Source organism: Bos javanicus, chromosome 15 (assembly GCF_032452875.1).
Source record: "Bos javanicus breed banteng chromosome 15, ARS-OSU_banteng_1.0, whole genome shotgun sequence".
In the NCBI taxonomy this organism is placed as follows: domain Eukaryota; kingdom Metazoa; phylum Chordata; class Mammalia; order Artiodactyla; family Bovidae; genus Bos; species Bos javanicus.
Window position 1 is genome coordinate 34,997,034 of NC_083882.1, and position 22,104 is coordinate 35,019,137.

A 22,104-nucleotide genomic window follows, 5' to 3' on the forward strand; every position below is an offset into this window, starting at 1 on the left:
TCCCCAGTACCTGCCTTGAGGCCTGACATAAATTGGGGGCTCAATGCATGTTTGTTAAATATGCAACACTTTAAACTCAAAGCTACAACCCCTGCTACACACAGACAAGGTTAAATTTGTATGTATTATGGATTCTCAGTTTTACTCTGTAGAAATGGGAGATGAAAAGATTAGGATTTTAAAATATTTATAATGACTTTATACCCTCTCACCCAAGCATCACTGTTTTATTAATCACTTGGCAAATTATCCGGTGCATAAACTACTGTGCTGAACAGAGGGAGTCCCAGCCCAGCAGTCAGAAAACTTTAACCTTGGGCAATTCCCTGGCTCTCTCTTATCCCGAGCCTTCTGAGCTGTACAGACAGTGCCGTGGGCTCCACGACCCTGAAGCATGTGGGACAAAACCCAGGGAGTATTATGCTGAAGTCTAAGCAGTGGGTTTTCCTGAGAGCCTCACAAGGCGTGGACCTTGTGTTCAATGTTCATGAGCAGATTCTAGTAAGAGGGCTGCAGGTCTTACCTCAGGAAGAGGTGGGGAGAGCGGGGACTCTGGGACCTGAGAAGGAGTAAGCCCAGCTCACTCTCCCACTGGGAGGAGCAAAGGCAGGGTCCTTGGGGGAGGTACCCCACACAGAGGGGGACTGTGGTCAGGCACCGGCCTCCTTGACAAGGTGGGCTTAATGGGAAGCCGATGCAAGCTTAAATTCACAGCTCCTTGCTTAGACAGTCCCCTTCTTGGAAGAGTCCCCAGGAGTGTGTTCACATGGCCTTCTGTTTTTGTAAAAATTGCAAAAGTGAAATATTGGGTTGGCCAAAAAGTTCGTTTGAGTCTTTCCATCACATCTTACAGAAAAACCTGAATGAACTTTTTGGCCAATCCAATATTTTAACCACAATCATTTAACGCTACTGTCTCTTGCCATTTAGCTTCTTTTCAGTCACAATATTCCTCCTGGCACACTTCCTCCCCTGACATTAGAGTGGTCACAAACATCCTAATGAAAATCACCTCCAAGTATATCTAATTTGCACTACTTTTTTACAGGGTCCCTCCCCACCTTTACCCCAAGTTATGAATAAGCTTCAAAGCCCCTCCTGCCCCTCGCCTGATTGCTGCCCTGACCTGTGGGCCGGCTCCCTGACGCACTCACCTTGCGGTTGAAGCGGTCAATGGTGACCTCGTGGGTCTTGTGAGTCACATTCAGCATCATCAGACAGAACGGGGGCCAGTTCAGGTGCCCCTACAGAGAGAACCCAGCCCTCATCAACCCGGAGGCCAGTGTTCCTGGTTCCTCCTCCTGGGAACCAGAGGAAGGAACCAGAGGAACCAGGCCTCTCCCCATTCCCCCAAGCCAGCGCTCCTACAATGTGCTAAGAGCACCCACTGCAGCTGTACAGATGGTGCACAGAATCCCACAGAATGCTCTGGTTCCACCTGACCTCCTGCAAGCCCCCCCAAAAGCTGTCTCCTTCCACCTGGCTCGTGGGAGCATCCCAGGATGTGGTTCACTGCAGCCAGCATCCTTGACCACAGACCACATCCTAGGGATGGCATGCCAGCTCCTGGCATTTCAGTACCTTTCGCAGGGGCCTGGGCTGCTAGGATGAGCAGTGAATGGTGCAGGCTCTAGGAAGGGCCAGGAGGTGGCGCTCCACTCATTCCTTCCGCAAGTGCTGGCTCCCTAAGACACCTACCCGGCCCTTGCCTGAGAGGAGCTGTGGGCAGGGGCCTCTGATAACCCTCAACAAAGCCAACTCACTGCTCAATCTCCCCTCCAAACCTAGTCAAGTCCCGAGGTCCCAGCAGGAAGGGAAGCAGGGGATAGTCACCAGGTTGGCACTTTTGCAGTCGAGGACGTGGACGGTGACCATTTCTTCCGGTCTCTGGCTGAGGATGTAGATGGCCTCTTTAAACAGGGCCACGTGGCTCCCATCAAAGGTGACAAAGCTCAGATCAGGGAAAATTGAGCACCGGCCTGGGGAGGGGAGAGACGAGAAGAATAAACAGATGCTCCCCCAGGGCCAAGGCCACTCAGGACCATTAGGCCTTTTCCAGGGTGATCCAGAGGCCCTGGGGGCTGGCTGGAGGGTCCCACAGAGATCAAAGGTCACAGGGGTAGGAAATCTGCCAGGTCAGAGATCCTTCTGTGGGTTCATGTCAAAGTTACCCCGAGAGCCAAGAGTACACAGGTGAGGGGCAGAGGTCGGGCTAGGGTAAGGGTATGAGGGAGACACGGGAGCTGCCAGCAGACCCCACGACTCACAGGCGCACTCCCAGATGGGGCAGCAGCGGTCGCCGCCCACCCTCACGGCGAGGCCCAGGACCCCACAGCGAGGGGGTGCGGCGCCCTGGGGACAGTGCTGGGACTGGTTCACACGGATCAGCTCGCCCTGCAGGCAAATGTGGCGGACGCAGTCCTGCTCGGCGATTGGCTGGGGCAGAGGGTGGAGGAAAGCTTGAGTGACCCCCTTGGGGCTGCTGCCGCTCACGTCCCCTGCCCTGGCCCACCCCCAGCCGTGAGGGCACAGATCCTTACCCCTGCAGGTTCTGGCGGGTGGGGGGCCCTGAGGCACAACGATGAGGAAATGGTGCCTTCACCCTCCCTCCACCCACCCAACACCGGCCCCCACCGAGGGCCTGGGGCTGGGCTGAGCGTGAGACTGGAGTCAGGGACTGAGTGCCGGAGAGTCTACATAACTGCCTGGCCCTGCAGAGAGCTCTAGGCACAGAGGTGTGCGGACCACTAGTTCAGACTCAGAGAAACCCAAAACATGCACGCATACACACTTTATCTCTTTTCCTACAAACACACAGATATATACCATCTTGCAACAACATACATCACACGCACAAGAGCACACACGCAGATAGATGAGTGTTCACATGGAGTCCCGTACATGTAAACACAAACGAGTTCACACAGAGTCCCGTGTGGGTACACAGACATAAACATGCTACGCACACGCCAGCACACCATGCTGTCACACTGGCTGTCCCATCAAGCCATCCAACAGGCCCCTGGACTCCAGGTGGGGTATGTGGGATCTGCTATGGCATCAGGGGCCCAAGAGCCTGGGGCAGGGGCCAGGACGGTGGCTAAATGTCATGTGAGAGTCTGACAGCTGGCTAAGGAGAAGCTGCAGCCAGGCGTGAGGATGTGAGAGCAGGATTGTGTCCAATCCCCGGGGCACAGGAGGAGGGAAGGCACAGAGAGTCCACAAACCGGGGGACAAGCCACTCACGACACAGGCGGCAGGCGTTTTGGCCTCAGCAGTGGTTGCCAAGGCCTCGGCTGAACCCGCTGAGATGCTCTGGACTGCGGGGGCCGAGCGCCCGGACTGCTGGGTGGTGGCCTCTCCCTCCGGCTCCGCTGGGGGCTGAGGTCCTGCCGAGGTACCGTGGGCCTCAGCCAGCTGCGGGGGCAGAATGAGTGGGCTCTCTCGGGAGGCCGTCCTGGCCGAGACTTGGCTCAGCGGGTAGGATGTGGGCACCAGGGGCACCGTGCCGGCCCAGGGGCCCTCGGCCCCTGTCACCAAGGTAGCAGCAGTGTGGGCCACTGCAGGCATGAGCTCCGTGGGGCGCCCCTGGGCAGAGCCGGATATCCAGGTGGGCAGAGACACCTGCTTGGACAGAATGGCCGTCTTCTCCGTGGTGCTCTTTCGTGGGGCAGCAGATACTGTGGAGGCCGCCCCTTCAGCCACAGCCACGACCCCAGGAGTTGGCAGTGTGGCTCCCAGAAGCAGGCCTGGAGCCGTGCCTGTTGCCTGAGGGACCGAATGACCAGGCTGATGACCCTGGGCCACGACAGCCAGGGTTAGAGGCGGTGCAGGACTGAGGGTCCCAGCAGGCAGAGTCGTGGCCACGGCGAGAGACGTGGCCTGTTGCTGGAGTGGAGGGGTTAGGGTAGAGCCTTTGGGGCCAGGCGTGGCCACTGGGGCAGACGTCCCCACCTTGGCCAGGGGCAGGCTGGTATCAGGAGGTAGGCCGGAGAGGAGCTGGGCTGGCCGGGTGGACTCCAGAGTGGTGAAGGGTGTGGCCCCCAACGAGTGAGCAATTGTAGACAGACTGGCGGCAGCTGCAGTCCCCGAGGGCTGAGCTGGGGGCCTGGCGGCTGTGGTGGCGTGCTGGGCGGGGCGGGCTGAGGCCATGGGGAGCGGGCTTGGAAGTGGGGCTGCTGGCAGGCCTGTGGGCTGGTCGGGCCCGGGTTGGACCTTCTCTGGGGAAGGCAGGGTCTCCACGCTCTCAGTCACCAGGGTATGGGCAGGAATCTGTTCTGCAGCTGTTCTGGCCTCAGCTGGGGGGCTGCTGGGACTGGAAGGGCCCTGGGCCTGTATGGACTGTGGGACCCCTGTCTCGGTCATGACCTTCGTCATTGCAGGTGTCAGAGAAGCCTCGCGGGCTCCTGAGGAAGTGGGGGGCCTGGAGGTCACTGCCGGCGAAGCCACAGGCCTGGAGGAAGGACTTGCAGGCAACTCCAGGCTGGGGAAGGGCTGGAGGGGCGTTGTCTTAACGGGCAAGGAGCCAAGGCCTAGGACAGTGACAGCTTTGGTCATGAGGGGGAAGCGAGGAGCGGGGGGTGACAGAGAGGAGACTGTGATGTTGGGGCTCTCGGCCAGGATCACGGTCACCCTGGTGGTCTCCATGGCACCTGACCCCATGCCAGATGTGGGCACTTGCTGTGAAACGGGGAGGGATGAGGGCTCTGGGGCCCCGGAGCTAGCAGGGTGGCCAGCGGTCACTCCCTTGCTGGCCGGGGCCTCTGTGGGGTGCTCGGGGAGGTTAGAGGCTGTGACTCCCAGGAGCTGTTGCTGAGTGGCCTGGGCGGGGCCTGGAGACAGCGCTGGCCCCGCCGTGGCTACCGTGGGCAGGTTCAGGGCTGTGGTGAGTGGGGCAGTCGGTGTGAGCGCTGGCCTGTGGGATGAGGCCCCGGGAGTTTCCTGTGGAAACTGCGGCTCCCTGTCACTGGCAGTGGGCAGCGCTTGACCGGGAGGCAGGGTCTCGTTGCCAAGGGCCTCCCTGGGAACCAAATCCACAGGCTCCACACCTGGGGCGGACGAGAGAAGAGGCTCAGCCAATGGGGCAACTCCTGCATCCAGGGGTCATCACTGGACAGGGCTGTGACGCGGGGCTCCTGGGCTAGCATCCTCGGTGCGGGGGATAGGCAGCTGCTGACCCACCCAGGGCCTCTGTTACATGGTGTCAGATGACTCAAGACATTAGCAGGTCCCTGCCCCACACCTCAAACATTGAGTCCAGAGCCCAGTGACCTCAGGTCTGAATCTAGCCACATTCTCAGCACAGGACCCCAAGCCAGCCTCTTCCCCACATGGGCCTCCTTTTTTCTCTCTGTAAAAAGCCGGGTAATGGACTGGATGAGTCCCTGCCCGCTCTAGAGGATCGTCACCTTCCAGAGGCCCCTCTGCTGACTCTGCTTCTCCAGGGACCAGGGGGCTCTGCTGAGCATGACTGGTCAGTGAGACCTGGGGATTTACAGGACACCGGAGGATGGGTGAGAAATCCAGGCCACTCACAGTCCTCCAAGTGGACGCATCTCTGTGTGACTTCATCCAGGACCTTGGGGGTGGCACACGCGGGGACACAGCCCTCCACCCTGAGGACAGAGCAGGGCGCTAGTTAATAGTCTGGAGCACAAGGGCTGGTTATGCACACACTCACATATGTGCACATTTAGGCACATTTTCATGTTTCTTCTCCACACCTGCAGGACTCAAAAACATTCACACAGACACTTATATGTCCACAGTCTACCAAAACATCAGTGTACACACTCTTATGCACACACACCCAGCTACACCAACACCCATATACTTGCAGCTCATATACAAGTACATACACACAGCTCTGTACATCTGTGCACCCACAGCCACCCTTTACATCCACATGGACACACACAGGGCTCAGCTATATGCACACATGCACAAATCCATATTCACATATGTCCGTATCAGTCAGGTTCACCCTGGTTCACATGCATCCCCATACCCAGTAAACAAAACATATATATATATGTATAAGTACATGTGAAAACACACACACGTCAGCACAAGCTCATGCCTAAACTCGCAGATGGCATACAAACCCATTCACACAGATGAATGCTCAGATACTGGTATAAGCACCTTGACTCCCACAACCCCTCACCTGGGCACATCCCGGCAGCCAGCTGCCCATGGGTCCCGGCAGGTTTGGAAGCAGGGGCTGGCACAGGCATCATAGTGCCACTCACAAGTGGGGTAGGCAGCCCCTGAGGGCTTGGCATCTGGAAAGGCAACCAAACCCAGGGCCCCGAGACTGAGTGACACCAGGCACCAGCTCCTGACCAGGTGCCTGAGCACAGAGGTCATCCCAGCTCAGCCCATGCCCATCCTGCTCCATGGAAGAGATCAATGGACTCATGAAAAAAAAAGTGAAGACTGAAATGAAATTTTAAAATAAAATGAAAAGCCAACCTAAGGAGAAACTGTATTCTTGAGAGTTGAGGTCAGTGTCTGGGGGATCCTTGGGTTGGGACCCTGGGACCTTGGTTTTGTGGGGGCTGAAGTCTCAGCAGGGTGGGGCTATAGAGCAGGCAGTTGGGGCTGGACTTTGAGAGGCGGCCAAAGAGGCTGGGACCCCTGACCTTTCCATGAGGCTGCCCTGTCACCTGCCCCTCTGAGGCCCTGGTGGCCAGAATTGCCCCCTCTGACCTTGGTGGCTAATGATAACAACAGCCAACTCTTAACAGCAAGCACGACACTCAACATTTCACAGGTATTTACTCACTCATCCTCATGGGTAGCACTATTTTAAAGATGAAGAAACTAATCACAGAAGATGCTGGGAATATTAGACTTTCCCAGAAGTAATTTCCTCTAAAAAGGCCTTGAGCTAGTGCCTTGACAAATGAAGGATCTTCATGGAAAGTCTGGAGACCATGGGGGGTTTTGAGGTGGTGTGTTAGTCACTCAGTCGTGTCCAACTCTTTGAGACTCCATGGACTGTAGCCCAACAGACTTCTCTGTCCATGGGATTCTTCAGGCAAGAATACTGGAGTGGGTTGCCATTCCCTTCTCCAGGGGATCTTCCTGACCCAGGGATTGAACCCAGGTCTCTTGCACTGCAGGCAGATTCTCCACTGTCCGAGCCACCAAGACCCCAGACCACATTGGCACAAGTGACCAGTCTCTGAAACCGTGGCCTGAGCTGGGAGGTGTGGGCAAGCTCCCCAGCAGGCTGGAGGGAGCAGCCCCATTCTGACTCCTCAGTCCCCAGCGCCGCTGCTGGCTGTAAAGAAGCCTGCTTTTCCAAGATCCTTGAGACCAGAACTGGGAATTTACATCTGAGGAGCACCTGCTGTGAGCCAGGCCCAGAGCAAAGCCCAGGAGACAGTCAATCCTCACAACAACCTTCTGAGGCAAATGTCCCAGGGAGAAGAAACAGGGAGAGGGGTTCTGGGGCTCTTCCAAGTGCCAAGGACAGGGGTCAGGATTCAAACCCAAGGCTGTCTGGTTTCATAGCCTGGGCTTTTTTCACTCTGCACTGGTGACTTCCAGCAAGGGACACAGTCCTGGCATCACAGCCGGTGATGAATTCATGCTGGGTGGGGTCCCTGGTGGACTTGACAGGTGACCACTGAGTGTAAGAGTGAGCTGGCCTCGCCCTGGGCTGGGAGGGGCAGGGGATGGTAAAGGAAAGGCTGACTGGGGGCGCTTTTACACACATGTGCGTGTAAATGGATCCATTCATACAGCACTGGTGCCCACACGAGCGCAAACATACACGTCCACATACAAGACAGACAGGCCAGCCTGGAGCAGTGAGGACATTATAATCACTGTCTCCAGGGTGTAGGCAGAGAACAACTACTTTTGGGGCAGACCCACCTGGCAGGGGTATGGCAAAGCCTTGGAAGCCATTGGTCTCGGCTAGAAAGGGCACGAAGCTGCCCCATCACCACCCAGGGTCCGGGCCTCTCAGCGGGGATGGGGGTCTGCGGGCTCCTCGTCTGTGCCCCAGTGGGCAGTCTTTGAGCTCACAGGGCAGGCATGTGCCCCCATCAGCAGGAAACCTGAGCCAGCAGGCTACACAAGCTGTGGCCAGGATGATCACTTTCCTCCTTGCTTCCACAAAGGCCGCCCTATTTTTAGACCATGTAAATGGCCTGCGGGAGTAGGCAGACCCAGGAGGCTGGCTGGGCACCAAGCCGCACTGCCCAAGGCTCCCTGGGCCACCAACACGGAGGTGTTGGTGCCAACACAGGGGTGGCACCGTGTGGCCTCCCTGCAGCAGGAGAGTGAAGGTATCGTCTCTCAGGGGCAATGGGAAGGGTGAGGTGGGGAGATGGCAGGGAGGGTGAGGCAGGGTAGACACCTACCCAGAAGGCGGAATAGCGTGCCCCAGCGGAAGGCCTCCGTGTGCTCGTACGGCCGCAGGGCCAGCACTGGGCCCGACACGTAAAGGAAGGCCCCGGGCTCCGCCAGGGACTCCAGGGCCACCAGGCCCGCTCGCCACGTCCCCCGGTGCAGAGAGAAGGAGGCATGGTGGCGGAAGGCATCGTCGGCCTGCCACTTAGCCAGCTCCAGAGACCCGTTGGCTGTGACGTGTAGGAAGAAGTTGGGTCTGTCCGCTGCCTCCAGGGACACCACATCTGGGTCTGCAAAGAGCCATGGGGGTAAAGTCGGCAGAGAGGGATCCAGATGGGCGGGGGCGGGGCAGACACCCAGGCTCCATCTGCAGTCTCAGCGACCCAGGACTGGGCCCTGCTCCTCCAAGCCTGAGCCACCTCCCCTCGGCCCACCCATCTCGGCCTGCTGGCCGCCCCTCTGCACACACCACCTTTGCCTGAGCGGGTGGCGACGGGGGGAGTTACAGTCCCAACTACAGAGCCTTATGCAGGTGACCGAACCACCCCCTCCCTCCCTTTCTTCCCTTCCCGCCTTCCCTTCTTCCTCCCTCTTTCCCTCCCTCCTCCCAACTCCTGCAAACATGTCTGAGGCCCCTCTATGTGCCAGGTGCTATTCTAGATGCTGAGAAAATGGCGGAGAGCAGGACAGACAGAAACGGCCGTCCCAGAGTTCTGTTCCGTGGGACGTACTGGACGAGCTGGGCTTTGCTGATTTGCCAGGCTTCAGTTTCCATGGTCCTGCCCCTTACAGAATCCCAGAGGGCCAGAGCTGGGGGAGCTGGGGACTTGAGTCCAGCTCATGGAGGGGAAACTGCTTCAGAGCTGGGCCCCTCTGTCCTCTCTCCTGTCTCCACCAGGGCCTATTTCTAGAGAGAGTGCATTGTTGCTGGGTGGATAGCCCCCCCACAAACATGCACGCACGCACACACACACACACACACACACACAGGGCCCTGCAGGGTCAGGACCCAAATCCACAAGCAGGTGTCTGGAGTCCCTGCCTGCCACGGCTGGCATGTGGTGGGCAAGTGAATTAACGCCTCCAGGTTGTGAAGGATGAACAACGTGTGAAAGCCCAGCACCCGACCTGGTGCGTCTCCCCCATCACCACCCCTCCCCTCGTGGCCCCAGGAGTTCCTGTTAGACCTCCCTGGGCAGCTGTGAGAAGACATGAGATAACTGGAGGAAGAACTCATTATTAATGTCAACAACAACTGCAACTGAGCAAGGACTTAACTCCGTGCCAGGCGCAATGTTAAGCAAGCAAGCCCTCTGCTCGCTGCTTGTACTAAATTCCAAGAGAGCCCTGTGAGGCAGTGAATTCACTCATTCAGCAGCTAATATTACTGAGGGCCCATCATGTGCCAGCCACTGTTCTAGGCATCAGGAACACAAAAGAGAACAAAAGGACAAAACCCCTGTCCTCATGGAGCTGACATTCAAGTGGCAGATGTGGAGGGGCAGGGGTGTAAACTTAGAGAAGAAGCCAATTCTGTATAATAGCTTAGAAGGTGATGACACTGTTATTCCCATTTTACAGATGAGGGAAGTGAGGCCTAGAGTCACACTGATGGTGGATAAGGGAGGCAGGACTGGAGTCCAGACTCTTAACCACCGTGCAGTCAGCCCTAGGGATGGGATCCAGGAGTGGGCATGGGGCACCCCAGAGGGGTGGAGCGTGAAGTCCCTTGCTGTGTGACCTCAGGTTAGTCACCCCCCATCTCTGAGTCTTGGCTTTCTCCTTTTTGAAGACTGGGGTTGGCCTAAACCAAGTTTCTCAATCATTTGTCCTTAAGTCCTCCTAACAGGGGAGAGGCTGAAACCCAAAGCTTGAGGTACAGTCATCCCTCAGTACCCCCAATAGCACCAAAATCTGCAGATGCCCAAGTCTGCGATGTTTAATGTCCTAGCAGTCATCCATCCTGATCTGTAGGTTTCACATCTGAAATTTTGCCTGCAGTTGGTTTTAATTCCTAGATGTAGGACCATGGATACAGAGGACTGACTGTACAGAGTCTTGAGTTTTACCTTAATTAATCAAGTGACTTTCACATTCTAAATTTTATTTCTCTTTTAATTTCTCTGTTTGGGAGGCAACCTATCAAAAAGTGGGCTGCTGTCACTTCCAAGTGCCCTTGGGTAAGTTACCTAACCTCTCTGGGCCTCAGTTCTCACATCTGTAAACTGGGAAAGTAATTTAAATGATAGCAACTACTTCCTAAGACTGTTGTGAGGATTAAATGAGTTATTACAGGTGAAACACTTAGAACAGTGCCCAGCACATGGTAGGTACTACAGAAGAGTGAGATAGTATTAATAATAAATCTATTATTAATAATAAATAATAGAATCAATAATAGATAACCTCCTCTAAAAATCTTGAATGAAAATTGATACTCCAGGGAGACGTGCTGCCGGGATGTAGCAATGTGTCCCTTCAGTACATTCCATGCGGGGTCAAGACTGCCAGGGAGAGGCTTAGGCTAAAGGACCGATGAGTCCTCCTCTTTGTGACCTTTTCACATCGGTGACATTTCTTTCCATCACAGTCTTTCCCGTTCTTCAAGGCTAAGTTCAAAGGACACCTCCTCCATGTAGCCACCCCAGAGCTTACCTGGAAGGGACATTCTCTTCTGCTATCCAGTACTCTGGGCTCAGCACAGGGAAGGAGCACAGGATGGGGTGGGAGGGGAAGCGGGGTCCTCACTAGGTCCTGCCCCCAGCTGCTCAGAAAACCCAGGTCTGACCGAAATGGAGGCTGGCTTTCACAGCCTCGGGGCATCCCATCCACAGTGACATTCTCCAGGGTCAGGCTACTCTAGGTTCTGCTTAACACGCCATAAAACCACTGGAAAATCAACACCCCCTCTCCACTAGACCTTACTTACTGGACTAAAATACTGAATGGGGAATAGAAAATTCCCACTAAGCAGATGGCCCGTTACATCTGGAAGGTTGTAAGACACCCTTAATTCTTCAAGCAGGACCACACAGATCTGAAGGTCAGGCATGTCTAGGGAGGAAGCGTTCTCTTTGGGGGACACTGGAGGTGCTTCTGGCCCTCCCATAGCCTAGTCCCTGGCTCCTCACGCCCACGTTTCCTCATGCAGTGATGGGATTCCTCCCGGCACTTCCTCCTGTACCCCTGACTCACCCCACTATGGACATCACCCCGAGCTGTGCTGGGGTGTCCCTCCTCTCCTTAAAGCCCTTCCATGGCTCCCCACTGCTCTCAGAATAAAGACCCACTTGGATTACAGGTTCCTCCCTGGCTCCTTCCAACCCCTTGAGGAACATATTCTAAGAAGCCTCTCTTGACTCCCCAAGACTGAGCTAGGGACTCCACCTTCCCCCAGGCACTGTAACTGCCTTTGTGTCCGCTGGGTGGGACGGTGGACTTCTGGTGGGCAGGGATGATGTCTCTGACACTGCTGGTTCCCTGGTGCCCAACTCTGTGCCTGGCATGGGAACAGGGTTCAGTGAAAGGGAGGGAGGCAAGGGAAGCTGCAGAGGAGGAAGAGGAAGGAGGGAGGAGAGGAGAGAAATTAAGAGAGGGGAGGACGATCCTCATAACTAGACAAACCACAGATCCTAAGAACATGAGAACTTAAATTCTCAGGCTAGAATGAACTCTCTGAGCCGTGTCTTGGTTCAAGACGCCAGTCCACACTGGGATTGGCTGTGTGAACCATCCTTGTGATTAGGAGATACTGACTAGATGGGACCAACAGGATTTGGGGAAGAAACTCTGATCACAGTGAATGCATGCTGGGACATGCAGAAATGGTCACAGAAGAGAAGGCTTCCCAGCACTGGTGAACTGAGGCTTTGGCTGGCCCAGGACCCAATGCAAATACCACCAGGGGGTCACTCCCCACCAGGCAAGGTCCTGCCAACCCTCAGGCACTACTGCACTCTGAAGAGAAGATGGTGCCCACTACAGCTAAGCCTTCGGGTCTGCTGACAGTCTGAGACTCAGGACATGGGCTATGTGCTTCAGTCTGTGTTAACCCACCAGTCCAGAATTCCGAACCACAACTGAGCAAATCAAGAACCCGCTCCTCCATTCACAGGAGAAGTTCTGCTGCAGTCAAGACATTAGCCAGCTCCCCTCTGGCATTTGAAGTCCGTCTAATCTTAAAAATAGAGGGGGCTGAGGAGGAGGAAGAGAGAGACAGAGGGGAGGGGAGGGGAAGTAGTAATTATTGCCACCTGGCTTTTCTGGAACATAGCTGTTGTGTGAGGCAGGGTGCACAGGTTCATCTGGACCTTGGCCTCCCTGATCTCTCAGGAAGAAGATGGACAGTGTCTCTTGAAAGAGGCTGAGAGGCTGACCCAGAACCCTGTCTCAACTAGGAAATGGGCGCCTGTTGGAATCCCACACTTCTCCAGCTACCAGAGCTGGCTTAGGGTCACAGCATCTGCCCCTCCTTCCACCAAGGGCCAGAGGGTGGGCCTTACCGTGGGCCTTGGCCTTGTACAGTGCAGCTGTCAGCAGGAAGTTCACAATGTCCCCCGGCGCCACGTCCTCTGCTCTCACTAGGACCAGGGCACCGCCTGCCACCTTCATGGCCACCAAGGCACCGCCGGCTGCCAAGCTAGCCAGCTGGTAGGGGCCTTTCCCTAGTGCTGGAGAAAGGGGGCCCAGTCATAAGTCCTGCTTCCCTGGGCCTCTGCTCACCTCCTATCTATCCCTACCTGCCCAGCCTTGCTTGAGATGGGGGAGAAGAGAGGCCCAAGAGCTCCACTGGGTCACGTCCTCCGCCCCAGGCCCTGGGGACCTTGATTTCCAGAAGCAAGGGACGGGAGGCCCAGGTTGCCAGCCACTGAGGAACTGACCCCCTTCATAGCCCCTGAACCACTTTGTGGGAAGCCTGGAAACAGGCCACCCCTAGAGGGGTGGGGGTGTGGGGGTGGGCATCTGGGTCCGCAACGTCTCTCCACCAGCCAGTCCCCCTGCCTGAGACTCTACCATCCCAGCTGCTGTGCTATTCAGAGTTGCCCCTGGGAGAAGACATCTGTGTAGTCTCTGCCCACCCGAGGTCTGGAGAGTAAAGGCCAGAAAGGCTTGGGTTCAGCGTTAGCATCTATCCACTTCTTTCAAACATGTGTCACTTCTGGGTCTCTTGGGTTCCTGGGGTTGTCGGCACAGGCGGGACAGGGGCACAGGTTTCCCAGACAACCACAACAGCCCTGTAACCAACCTCACAGGCTCTGGTGTGCCCTGCCTTCCAGAGTCATCTTTCCAGTCCCTGCTGCAACTCCTCAACAGCTCCCCTCTGCCCTCAGGATAGAGTCCAAGAGCCCGGCCTGAATTCAGGGACCCCTCAAGCCCCAACCCCTGCCCCTGCCACACCAAACTTCTCTCGCTCTTCCCTGTAAGAACCCTATGGCGCTCCACCTTCTGTCTCCACCCGTGCCGCCCCACCCACTCAGCACAGTCCTCCCTGTCTGTGCCTGCGGCCAACGCCTCCTCCATCTCTGGGGCCCAGCTCAAATGCCGCCTCTGTGGTGCAGCTCTCCCCACACCCTCTACTCTCACATGTGAGCATCTTTCCTCCCCTGTGCTCCAGCAGCATCGGTGCATGGTACATGCTGATCACAGCTCTTACGAGGAGAGTCTCAACTGGGGAGACCACATCTGTCTCCCCTACCAGACGGGACACAGGCAGTGCTGTGCTGGGAAATGGTGAACAGTCAGCACTCAAAAAATGAATACACAAAACCCCATTTGGTAATGTTTGCTGATTTCCATGGTGTGAATACTCCCACCAGCGGTCAGCTTCAAACACCAACTGAATGTGGAGTGAAGAAGACACAGTGGGTTCTAGAGAGTTGGGGTGGGCTGGCTCCAGAGCTCCACTGGGACAGGTCTCGTTAACCATTGCATCCCCAGCACCCGGCAAGGGCCTGGACCAGAGAAAATGTTGGCAGCAAAGCCGAGCAAGGAATGGATGGGTGGGTGGGTGGGTGGGTGGGTGGAGGATGCTAGAAGCAGCCTGTCCTTTGTCAGTTACTGCCACCCAAAATGCCACAGAAGGGAGAAAACTCTGCTCAGAGCTGTCTTGCTGAAATGTCTTGCCTGGTGTCAGACAGACCCTGCCTGTGAAGGGACCGCAGTCCTCCCAACACAGATTCAGGCCTCCAGGAGTTAAAGGTCAGGGGCTATCAGGAGCCCGCTGAGGCTAATATTTTCAGTCACAGCAGCGACTGTGACTGGAAAGATGACCCTGGAAGGCAGGGCACACCAAAGCCTGTGAGGTCGGTTACAGGGCTGTTGTGATTGTCTAGGAAACCAGTGCCCCTTGAGCTGCTGCTGCAGCTATTGTAAATAATCATGCTGTACCTGGTTCAGCTCTCATCTCATGGACCCCCTACCTGGTATCCTTGTCCCTCTAGTCAGGCCCCGACTATTTCACCCTCCAGGGGGACGTTTCGCAAACCAAAATCTGATCATGTGGGTAATAGGGGAAAAGCCTTGGGCTTGTATCCATATAGACTTGCTCCTGGCAGGATGGTGCCTGGAAGCAGGGGCAGAGGGGACCTCAGAAGTCAAAGGTGAATGGCATCAAGGACTTGATGAGCTTTTAATTCGGCCAACTTGGCCCCACCGCACAAAGATCAGTGCTTAAAACTATTCCTGGGCAGCCCTCCAATCCCATCCAACTCCAGTGATTAAACTGACTAATTGGTTCTAACACTGGACATTAACCTCCCTGGAGTCTTTAGTCATGACCTAGTTAGCGAGAAGTTGGAGCATATCCTGTTACCCTGAGACCTTGGTTAAAACTGAAGATAAATCTGACAGACTGCGCTGGACCACAGGTTTTGCCCCAACAAAGGAAGAGCAGTTTGCATCTGCCTTTGCCAACTCAAAACTTCAGGAAACCCAAGACAAGAATCCATGGGCCTGATGAGCCAGATGATAAAGGCTATGGGGCAGCACTGGTGCAAAAGGGGTTTCCATTTCCCGGTGAAGCTGCCACATGAGCACACCCGGGAAGCTAGCCTGCCCTGGGCTCTGACAGAGGCAGCAGAAGCTGCTGGGCAGAGTCCCAGGGCATCTCTGGGCCCTGCACTGTCAGGGCCCTCTCTGCATGATGGAGTCTTCCTGCCCCACATCACTCAGGATCAGCAGGGCCTCAGGATGGCTGATGCTGTGGCACCAGGGCACAGATGGCAATGCCTCGGCTTTCAAGGCTGAGCTTACCTTTGTTAAAGAAGTCACAGTCATAGGCTGAAAGACAGAGAACAGAGACCTCTTGAGAAGCCTGGAACAGATGGACAGGGCCAAGGGCCCTAGCATCCCAACTCTCCCTCCTTCCCCAAGGGCTGGACCTGGCCTGCCTCCCAAACTCCAAGATTCAGACATGATCGTTGATCCAGATGTCTTAAAGTGTAGGAAATACAATGGCTCCTCTCTTTGCCCCCAGCATAAAGCTCAAAGGCTGGCCGAGAGTAGGCATTCAGCATGAACTGAATGAATGAATGCTGGGACAGAAGGGTGTATTCTGTGTGATCCCAAAGGGCAAGAATGGAATCAAGAAATGGAAGCTCAGTTCAAGAGAGAGGTGACATATGTATACCTATGGCTGATTCATGCTGATGTTTGGCAGAAACCAACACAATTCTGTAAAGCAATTATCCTTCAATTTAAAAAATAAATAAATAATTTTAAAAAAAAAGAGAAAGAAATGGAAGCTCCATCGAAAATGTTGTGGAAGGTACTAGAGAAATGCAAGCACAAGACAGAAGTTGGTCTTTCAACAGCATGGAAAAGAAGGACCCAACGGCCTCCAGGATCCAAGGCCCTGAGCGCAGTTTCCATCAGGCTTTGATGAGCTCCTCCAAGTATGTGCTCCATATGCCCTCTAGTGGCTCAGCACAGCACCACAGCCTGTTCCCTTGGCAAATCAGCCATGGATTAGTCCACTGAGATAAGCTGGGGACTTTGCAGGGGGCTTCCCTGGTGGCTCAGAAGGTAAAGAATCTGCCTGCAATGCAGGAGACCTGGGTTCGATCCCTGGAGAAGGGAATAGCCACTCATTCCAGTATTCTTGCTTAGAGAATTCCATGGACAGAGGAGCCTGGTGGGCTACACAGTACATGGGATCTTGCCCTTTGGGATCTTGCCCCATGGGTCACAAAGAGTTGGTCACAACGGTCACAATTGAGCACCTATCACTAACACTTTGCAGGGGGCACCTAAGCCCAGGAGCAAGACCATGAGAAGTCAGTTGACCCAGTAGATTTGGGACAAAGGCTGAGGAAGGGCCTCCCTCACTCATAGGCCACCAACTCCACCCCGCACCCTCCACACCCCATGATGAACACTATTCCTCTGCATTTGGCACTGCCCTCTGGAAAGAGCACTCGGAATCAGTAGACTGACACACCATGTGGTTATGGGCAAGTATGTGCTTTTCCTCACTTGTGGATTCAGAAGATTGAACTTGAAAATCAGATCTCCAAGTCTCTGTTTTCAAGTGTGTTCCAGGCTGCCCAAAGATGTGGTCAAGAGCCAGCTATCTAGAGACCCACAGATCTGGGTTCAAATCCCATTTCTCACTCATCAGCTGTGCATACTGGGGACAAGTTTCTCAACCCATCTGAAATTTAGTGTCTTCCTCTGTAGGATGGGAACCACCACAAGTATTGCCCCACAGACTGTTAAGGTCTGAACTGGAGTAAAGCAAGTGATCATTTCAGGAAAATTTAAGGGAACCTCAAAAAAAATCTCGGTAATCAGGATATGTCATACTTTAATACAACTTTTAAAATTTCAGAATTAATGAAAAATATCCATGATGAACAACATATCAAAATTTTAAAACAAGGACAAAAATCAGTGACCGCACCTTGCTGAGCCATATTGGAGCCTGAGGTGAAAGGAAAAATCAATAATATCGAGCCTGTTATTACTAAAATTGTGGTATTTTATTCATCGAAGATGTTCTTGCATTAGTTTTGATTTTTAAAAAGTATTGCCTGAAAATGTGATTTATCTTGATTATTGAGTCTTTCGGTACTCCTTTAAATCTTTGGCTCCAGGCACTGGCCTCACTTGCATTTCCCTAGTCCTGAATATTAAATGATTTAATGCACAGAAGGCACAGGGCCTGACACATAGTGGATCCTCAATAAACATGTTCCCTTCTCCTTCCAGAAGTGCACGCTCAGTCGCTTCCGTCCTGTCTGATACTTTGTGACCCCATGGACTGTAGCCCACCAGGCTCCTCTGTCCATGAGATTCTCCAGGCAAGAGTACTGGAGTGGGTTGCCATGCCCTCCTCCAGGGGATCTTCCTGACCCAGGTATCGAACTTGCATCTGCCTGTGTCTCCTGCATTGCCGGTGGATCCTTTACCTACTAAGTCACCTGGGAAGCCTTCTTCCTGAAGAACTTTTACCAAAGGAGAGGAGAAGCAGACTGCATGAGGACCTAAGGCATCTGTGGTGGAAGGGTCTCAGGGTAAAACAAGCAGAGAAAAGGGAAACCAAAGGTGTTTCTGCTCCATCTTCTTCCTGAGGTCATCCTGCCTGGAGCTCCCAGGGCTCAGGACATGCCAGGCACCACGTCCCCACGAAAAATTACAGGACCATCAGCTCTAGCACTAGTCCTGTGTCCCAAAGCGAGGCGTCTTGTGCCAGGAAGATCTTTGATGTGCAGGAACAAATAATAAATCTTTCGAATTTCTGTGTATTTTACTTCATCTTTTAAATATTTATTTTTGTATCTGTTTTGTGGCATACTTTACACTACTAATATATATGTACATGTACCTATGTATATGTACATATACACATATATGTATATGTATATATATATGTGCTGCTGCTGCGAAGTCGCATCAGTCGTGTCTGACTCTGTGCGACCCCATAGACAGCAGCCCACCAGGCTCTTCCATCCCTGGGATTCTCCAGGCAAGAACACTGGAGTGGGTTGCCATTTCCTTCTCCATATATGTATACATATATGTACATATATACATACATATATATGTATATGTACATATACAAAGAGACATTACTTTGTCAACAAAGGTCCATCTATCTAGTCAAAGCTATGGTTTTTCCAGTAGTCATGTATGGATGTGAGAGTTGGACTATAAAGAAAGCTGAGAGCAGAAGAATTGATGCTTTTAACTAGAAAAGGAAGAAATGAAGAACCCCAGGGTTAGTAGAAGGAAAGAAATCTTAAAAATTAGAGCAGAAATAAATGCAAAAGAAACAAAAGAGACCACAGCAAAAATCAACAAAACCAAAAGCTGGTTCTTTGAAAAGATAAATAAAATTGACAAACCATTAGCCAGACTCATCAAGAAACAAAGGGAGAAAAATCAAATTTATAAAATTAGAAACAAAAATGGAGAGATCACAACAGACAACACAGAAATACAAAGGATCATAAGAGACTACTAGCAACAATTATATGACAATAAAATGGACAACGAGGAAGAAATGGACAAATTCTTAGAAAAGTACAACTTTCCAAAACTCGACCAGGAAGAAATAGAAAATCTTAACAGACCCATCACAAGCACGGAAATTGAAACTGTAATCAAAAATCTTCCAGCAAACAAAAGCCCAGGTCCAGACGGCTTCACAGCTGAATTCTACCAAAAATTTAGAGAAGAACTAACACCTATCCTGCTCAAACTCTTCCAGAAAATTGCAGACGAAGGTAAACTTCCAAACTCATTCTATGAGGCCACCATCACCCTAATACCAGAACCTGACAAAGATCCCACAAAAAAAGAAAACTACAGGCCAATATCACTGATGAACATGGATGCAAAAATCCTTAACAAAATTCTAGCAATCAGAATCCAACAACACGTTAAAAAGATCATACACCATGACCAAGTGGGCTTTATCCCAGGGATGCAAGGATTCTTCAATATGCGCAAATCAATCAATGTAATACACCACATTAACAAATTGAAAAATAAAAACCATATGATTATCTCAATAGATGCAGAGAAAGCCTTTGACAAAATTCAACACCCATTTATGATAAAAACTCTCCAGAAAGCAGGAATAGAAGGAACATACCTCAACATAATAAAAGCCATATATGACAAACCCACAGCAAACATTATCCTCAATGGTGAAAAATTGAAAGCATTTCCTCTAAAGTCAGGAACAAGACAAGGGTGCCCACTTTCACCATTACTATTCAACATAGTTTTGGAAGTTTTGGCCACAGCAATCAGAGCAGAAAAAGAAATAAAAGGAATCCAAATTGGAAAAGAAGAAGTAAAATTCTCACTATTTGCAGATGACATGATCCTCTACAAAGAAAACCCTAAAGACTCCACCAGAAAATTACTAGAGCTAATCAATGACTATAGTAAAGTTGCAGAATATAAAATCAACACACAGAAATCCCTTGCATTCCTATACACTAATAATGAGAAAACAGAAAGAGAAATTAAGGAAACAATTCCATTCACCATTGCAACGGAAAGAATAAAATACTTAGGAATATATCTACCTAAAGAAACTAAAGACCTATATATAGAAAACTATAAAACACTGGTGAAAGAAATCAAAGAGGACACTAATAGATGGAGAAATATACCATGTTCATGGATTGGAAGAATCAATATAGTGAAAATGAGTATACTACCCAAAGCAATTTATAGATTCAATGCAATCCCTATCAAGCTACCAACAGTATTCTTCACAGAGCTAGAACAAATAATTTCACAATTTGTATGGAAATACAAAAAAGCTCGAATAGCCAAAGCGATCTTGAGAAAGAAGAATGGAACTGGAGGAATCAACCTACCTGACTTCAGGCTCTACTACAAAGCCACAGTTATCAAGACGGTATGGTACTGGCACAAAGACAGAAATATAGATCAATGGAACAAAATAGAAAGCCCAGAGATAAATCCACGAACATATGGACACCTTATCTTTGACAAAGGAGGCAAGAATATACAATAGATTAAAGACAATCTCTTTAACAAGTGGTGCTGGGAAATCTGGTCAACCACTTGTAAAAGAATGAAACTAGAATACTTTCTAACACCATACACAAAAATAAACTCAAAATGGATTAAAGATCTAAACATAAGACCAGAAACTATAAAACTCCTAGAGGAGAACATAGGCAAAACACTCTCTGACATACATCACAGCAGGATCCTCTATGACCCACCTCCCAGAATATTGGAAATAAAATCAAAAATAAACAAATGGGACCTAATTAACCTTAAAAGCTTCTGTACATCAAAGGAAACTATTAGCAAGGTGAAAAGACAGCCTTCAGAATGGGAGAAAATAATAGCAAATGAAGCAACTGGCAAACAACTAATCTCAAAAATATACAAGCAACTCCTATAGCTCAACTCCAGAAAAATAAATGACCCAATCAAAAAATGGGCCAAAGAACTAAATAGACATTTCTCCAAAGAAGACATACAGATGGCTAACAAACACATGAAAAGATGCTCAACATCACTCATTATCAGAGAAATGCAAATCAAAACCACTATGAGGTACCATTTCACACCAGTCAGAATGGCTGCGATCCAAAAGTCTACAAATAATAAATGCTGGAGAGGGTGTGGAGAAAAGGGAACCCTCTTACACTGTTGGTGGGAATGCAAACTAGTACAGCCACTATGGAGAACAGTGTGGAGATTCCTTAAAAAACTGGAAATAGAACTGCCTTATGATGCAGCAATCCCACTGCTGGGCATACACACTGAGGAAACCAGAAGGGAAAGAGACACGTGTACCCCAGTGTTCATCGCAGCACTGTTTATAATAGCCAGGACATGGAAGCAACCTAGAAGTCCATCAGCAGATGAATGGATAAGAAAGCTATGGTACATATACACAATGGAGTATTACTCAGCCATTAAAAAGAATACATTTGAATCAGTTCTAAAGAGGTGGATGAAACTGGAGCCTATTATACAGAGTGAAGTAAGCCAGAAAGAAAAACACCAATACAGTATACTAACGCATATATATGGAATTTAGAAAGACGGTAACAATAACCCTGTGTACGAGACAGCAAAAGAGACACTGATGTATAGAACAGTCTTATGGACTCTGTGGGAGAGGGAGAGGGTGGGAAGATTTGGGATAATGGCATTGAAAAATGTAAAATATCATGTATGAAACGAGATGCCAGTCCAGGTTCGATGCACGATACTGGATGCTTGGGGCTAGAGCACCGGGATGATCCAGAGGGATGGTATGGGGAGGGAGGAGGGAGGAGGGTTCAGGGTGGGGAACACATGTATACCTGTGGCGGATTCATTTTGATATTTGGCAAAACTAATACAATTATGTAAAGTTTAAAAATAAAATTAAAAAAAAAAAAAAAAAGAATTGATGCTTTTGAACTGTGGTGTTGGAGAAGACTCTCGAGAGTCCCTTGGACTGCAAGAAGATCCAACCAGTCCATCCTAAAGGAGATCAGTCCTGGGTGTTCATTGGAAGGACTGATTTGAAGCCAAAACTCCAATATTTTGGCCACCTGATGTGAAGAGCTGACTCATTTGAAAAGACCCTGATGTAGGGAAAGATTGAAGGCAGGAGGAGAAGGGGACGACAGATGATGAGATGGTTGGATGGCATCACTGACTCAATGGACATGAGTTTGGGTGGACTCCAGGAGTTGGTGATGGACAGGGGGGCCTGGCGTGCTGTGGTTCATGGGGTCACAAAGAGTC

General features: G+C 51.6%; 1 protein-coding gene across 1 annotated transcript in view; it reads right to left on the bottom strand.

The window, feature by feature from the left end:
• The window catches only part of OTOG (otogelin), an 86,234-nt gene that overhangs the window by 22,615 nt on the left and 41,515 nt on the right, over window positions 1-22,104 (bottom strand). Inside the window, exons 31-39 of the mRNA XM_061440662.1 lie at window positions 15,619-15,645; window positions 12,870-13,037; window positions 8,379-8,657; window positions 6,167-6,284; window positions 5,536-5,615; window positions 3,247-5,048; window positions 2,268-2,436; window positions 1,834-1,979; window positions 1,155-1,244 (exon numbers count right to left, since the gene is read on the bottom strand). Coding sequence (XP_061296646.1) covers window positions 1,155-1,244; window positions 1,834-1,979; window positions 2,268-2,436; window positions 3,247-5,048; window positions 5,536-5,615; window positions 6,167-6,284; window positions 8,379-8,657; window positions 12,870-13,037; window positions 15,619-15,645 — 2,879 coding nt within the window. The remainder of the gene's footprint in view (window positions 1-1,154; window positions 1,245-1,833; window positions 1,980-2,267; window positions 2,437-3,246; window positions 5,049-5,535; window positions 5,616-6,166; window positions 6,285-8,378; window positions 8,658-12,869; window positions 13,038-15,618; window positions 15,646-22,104) is intronic.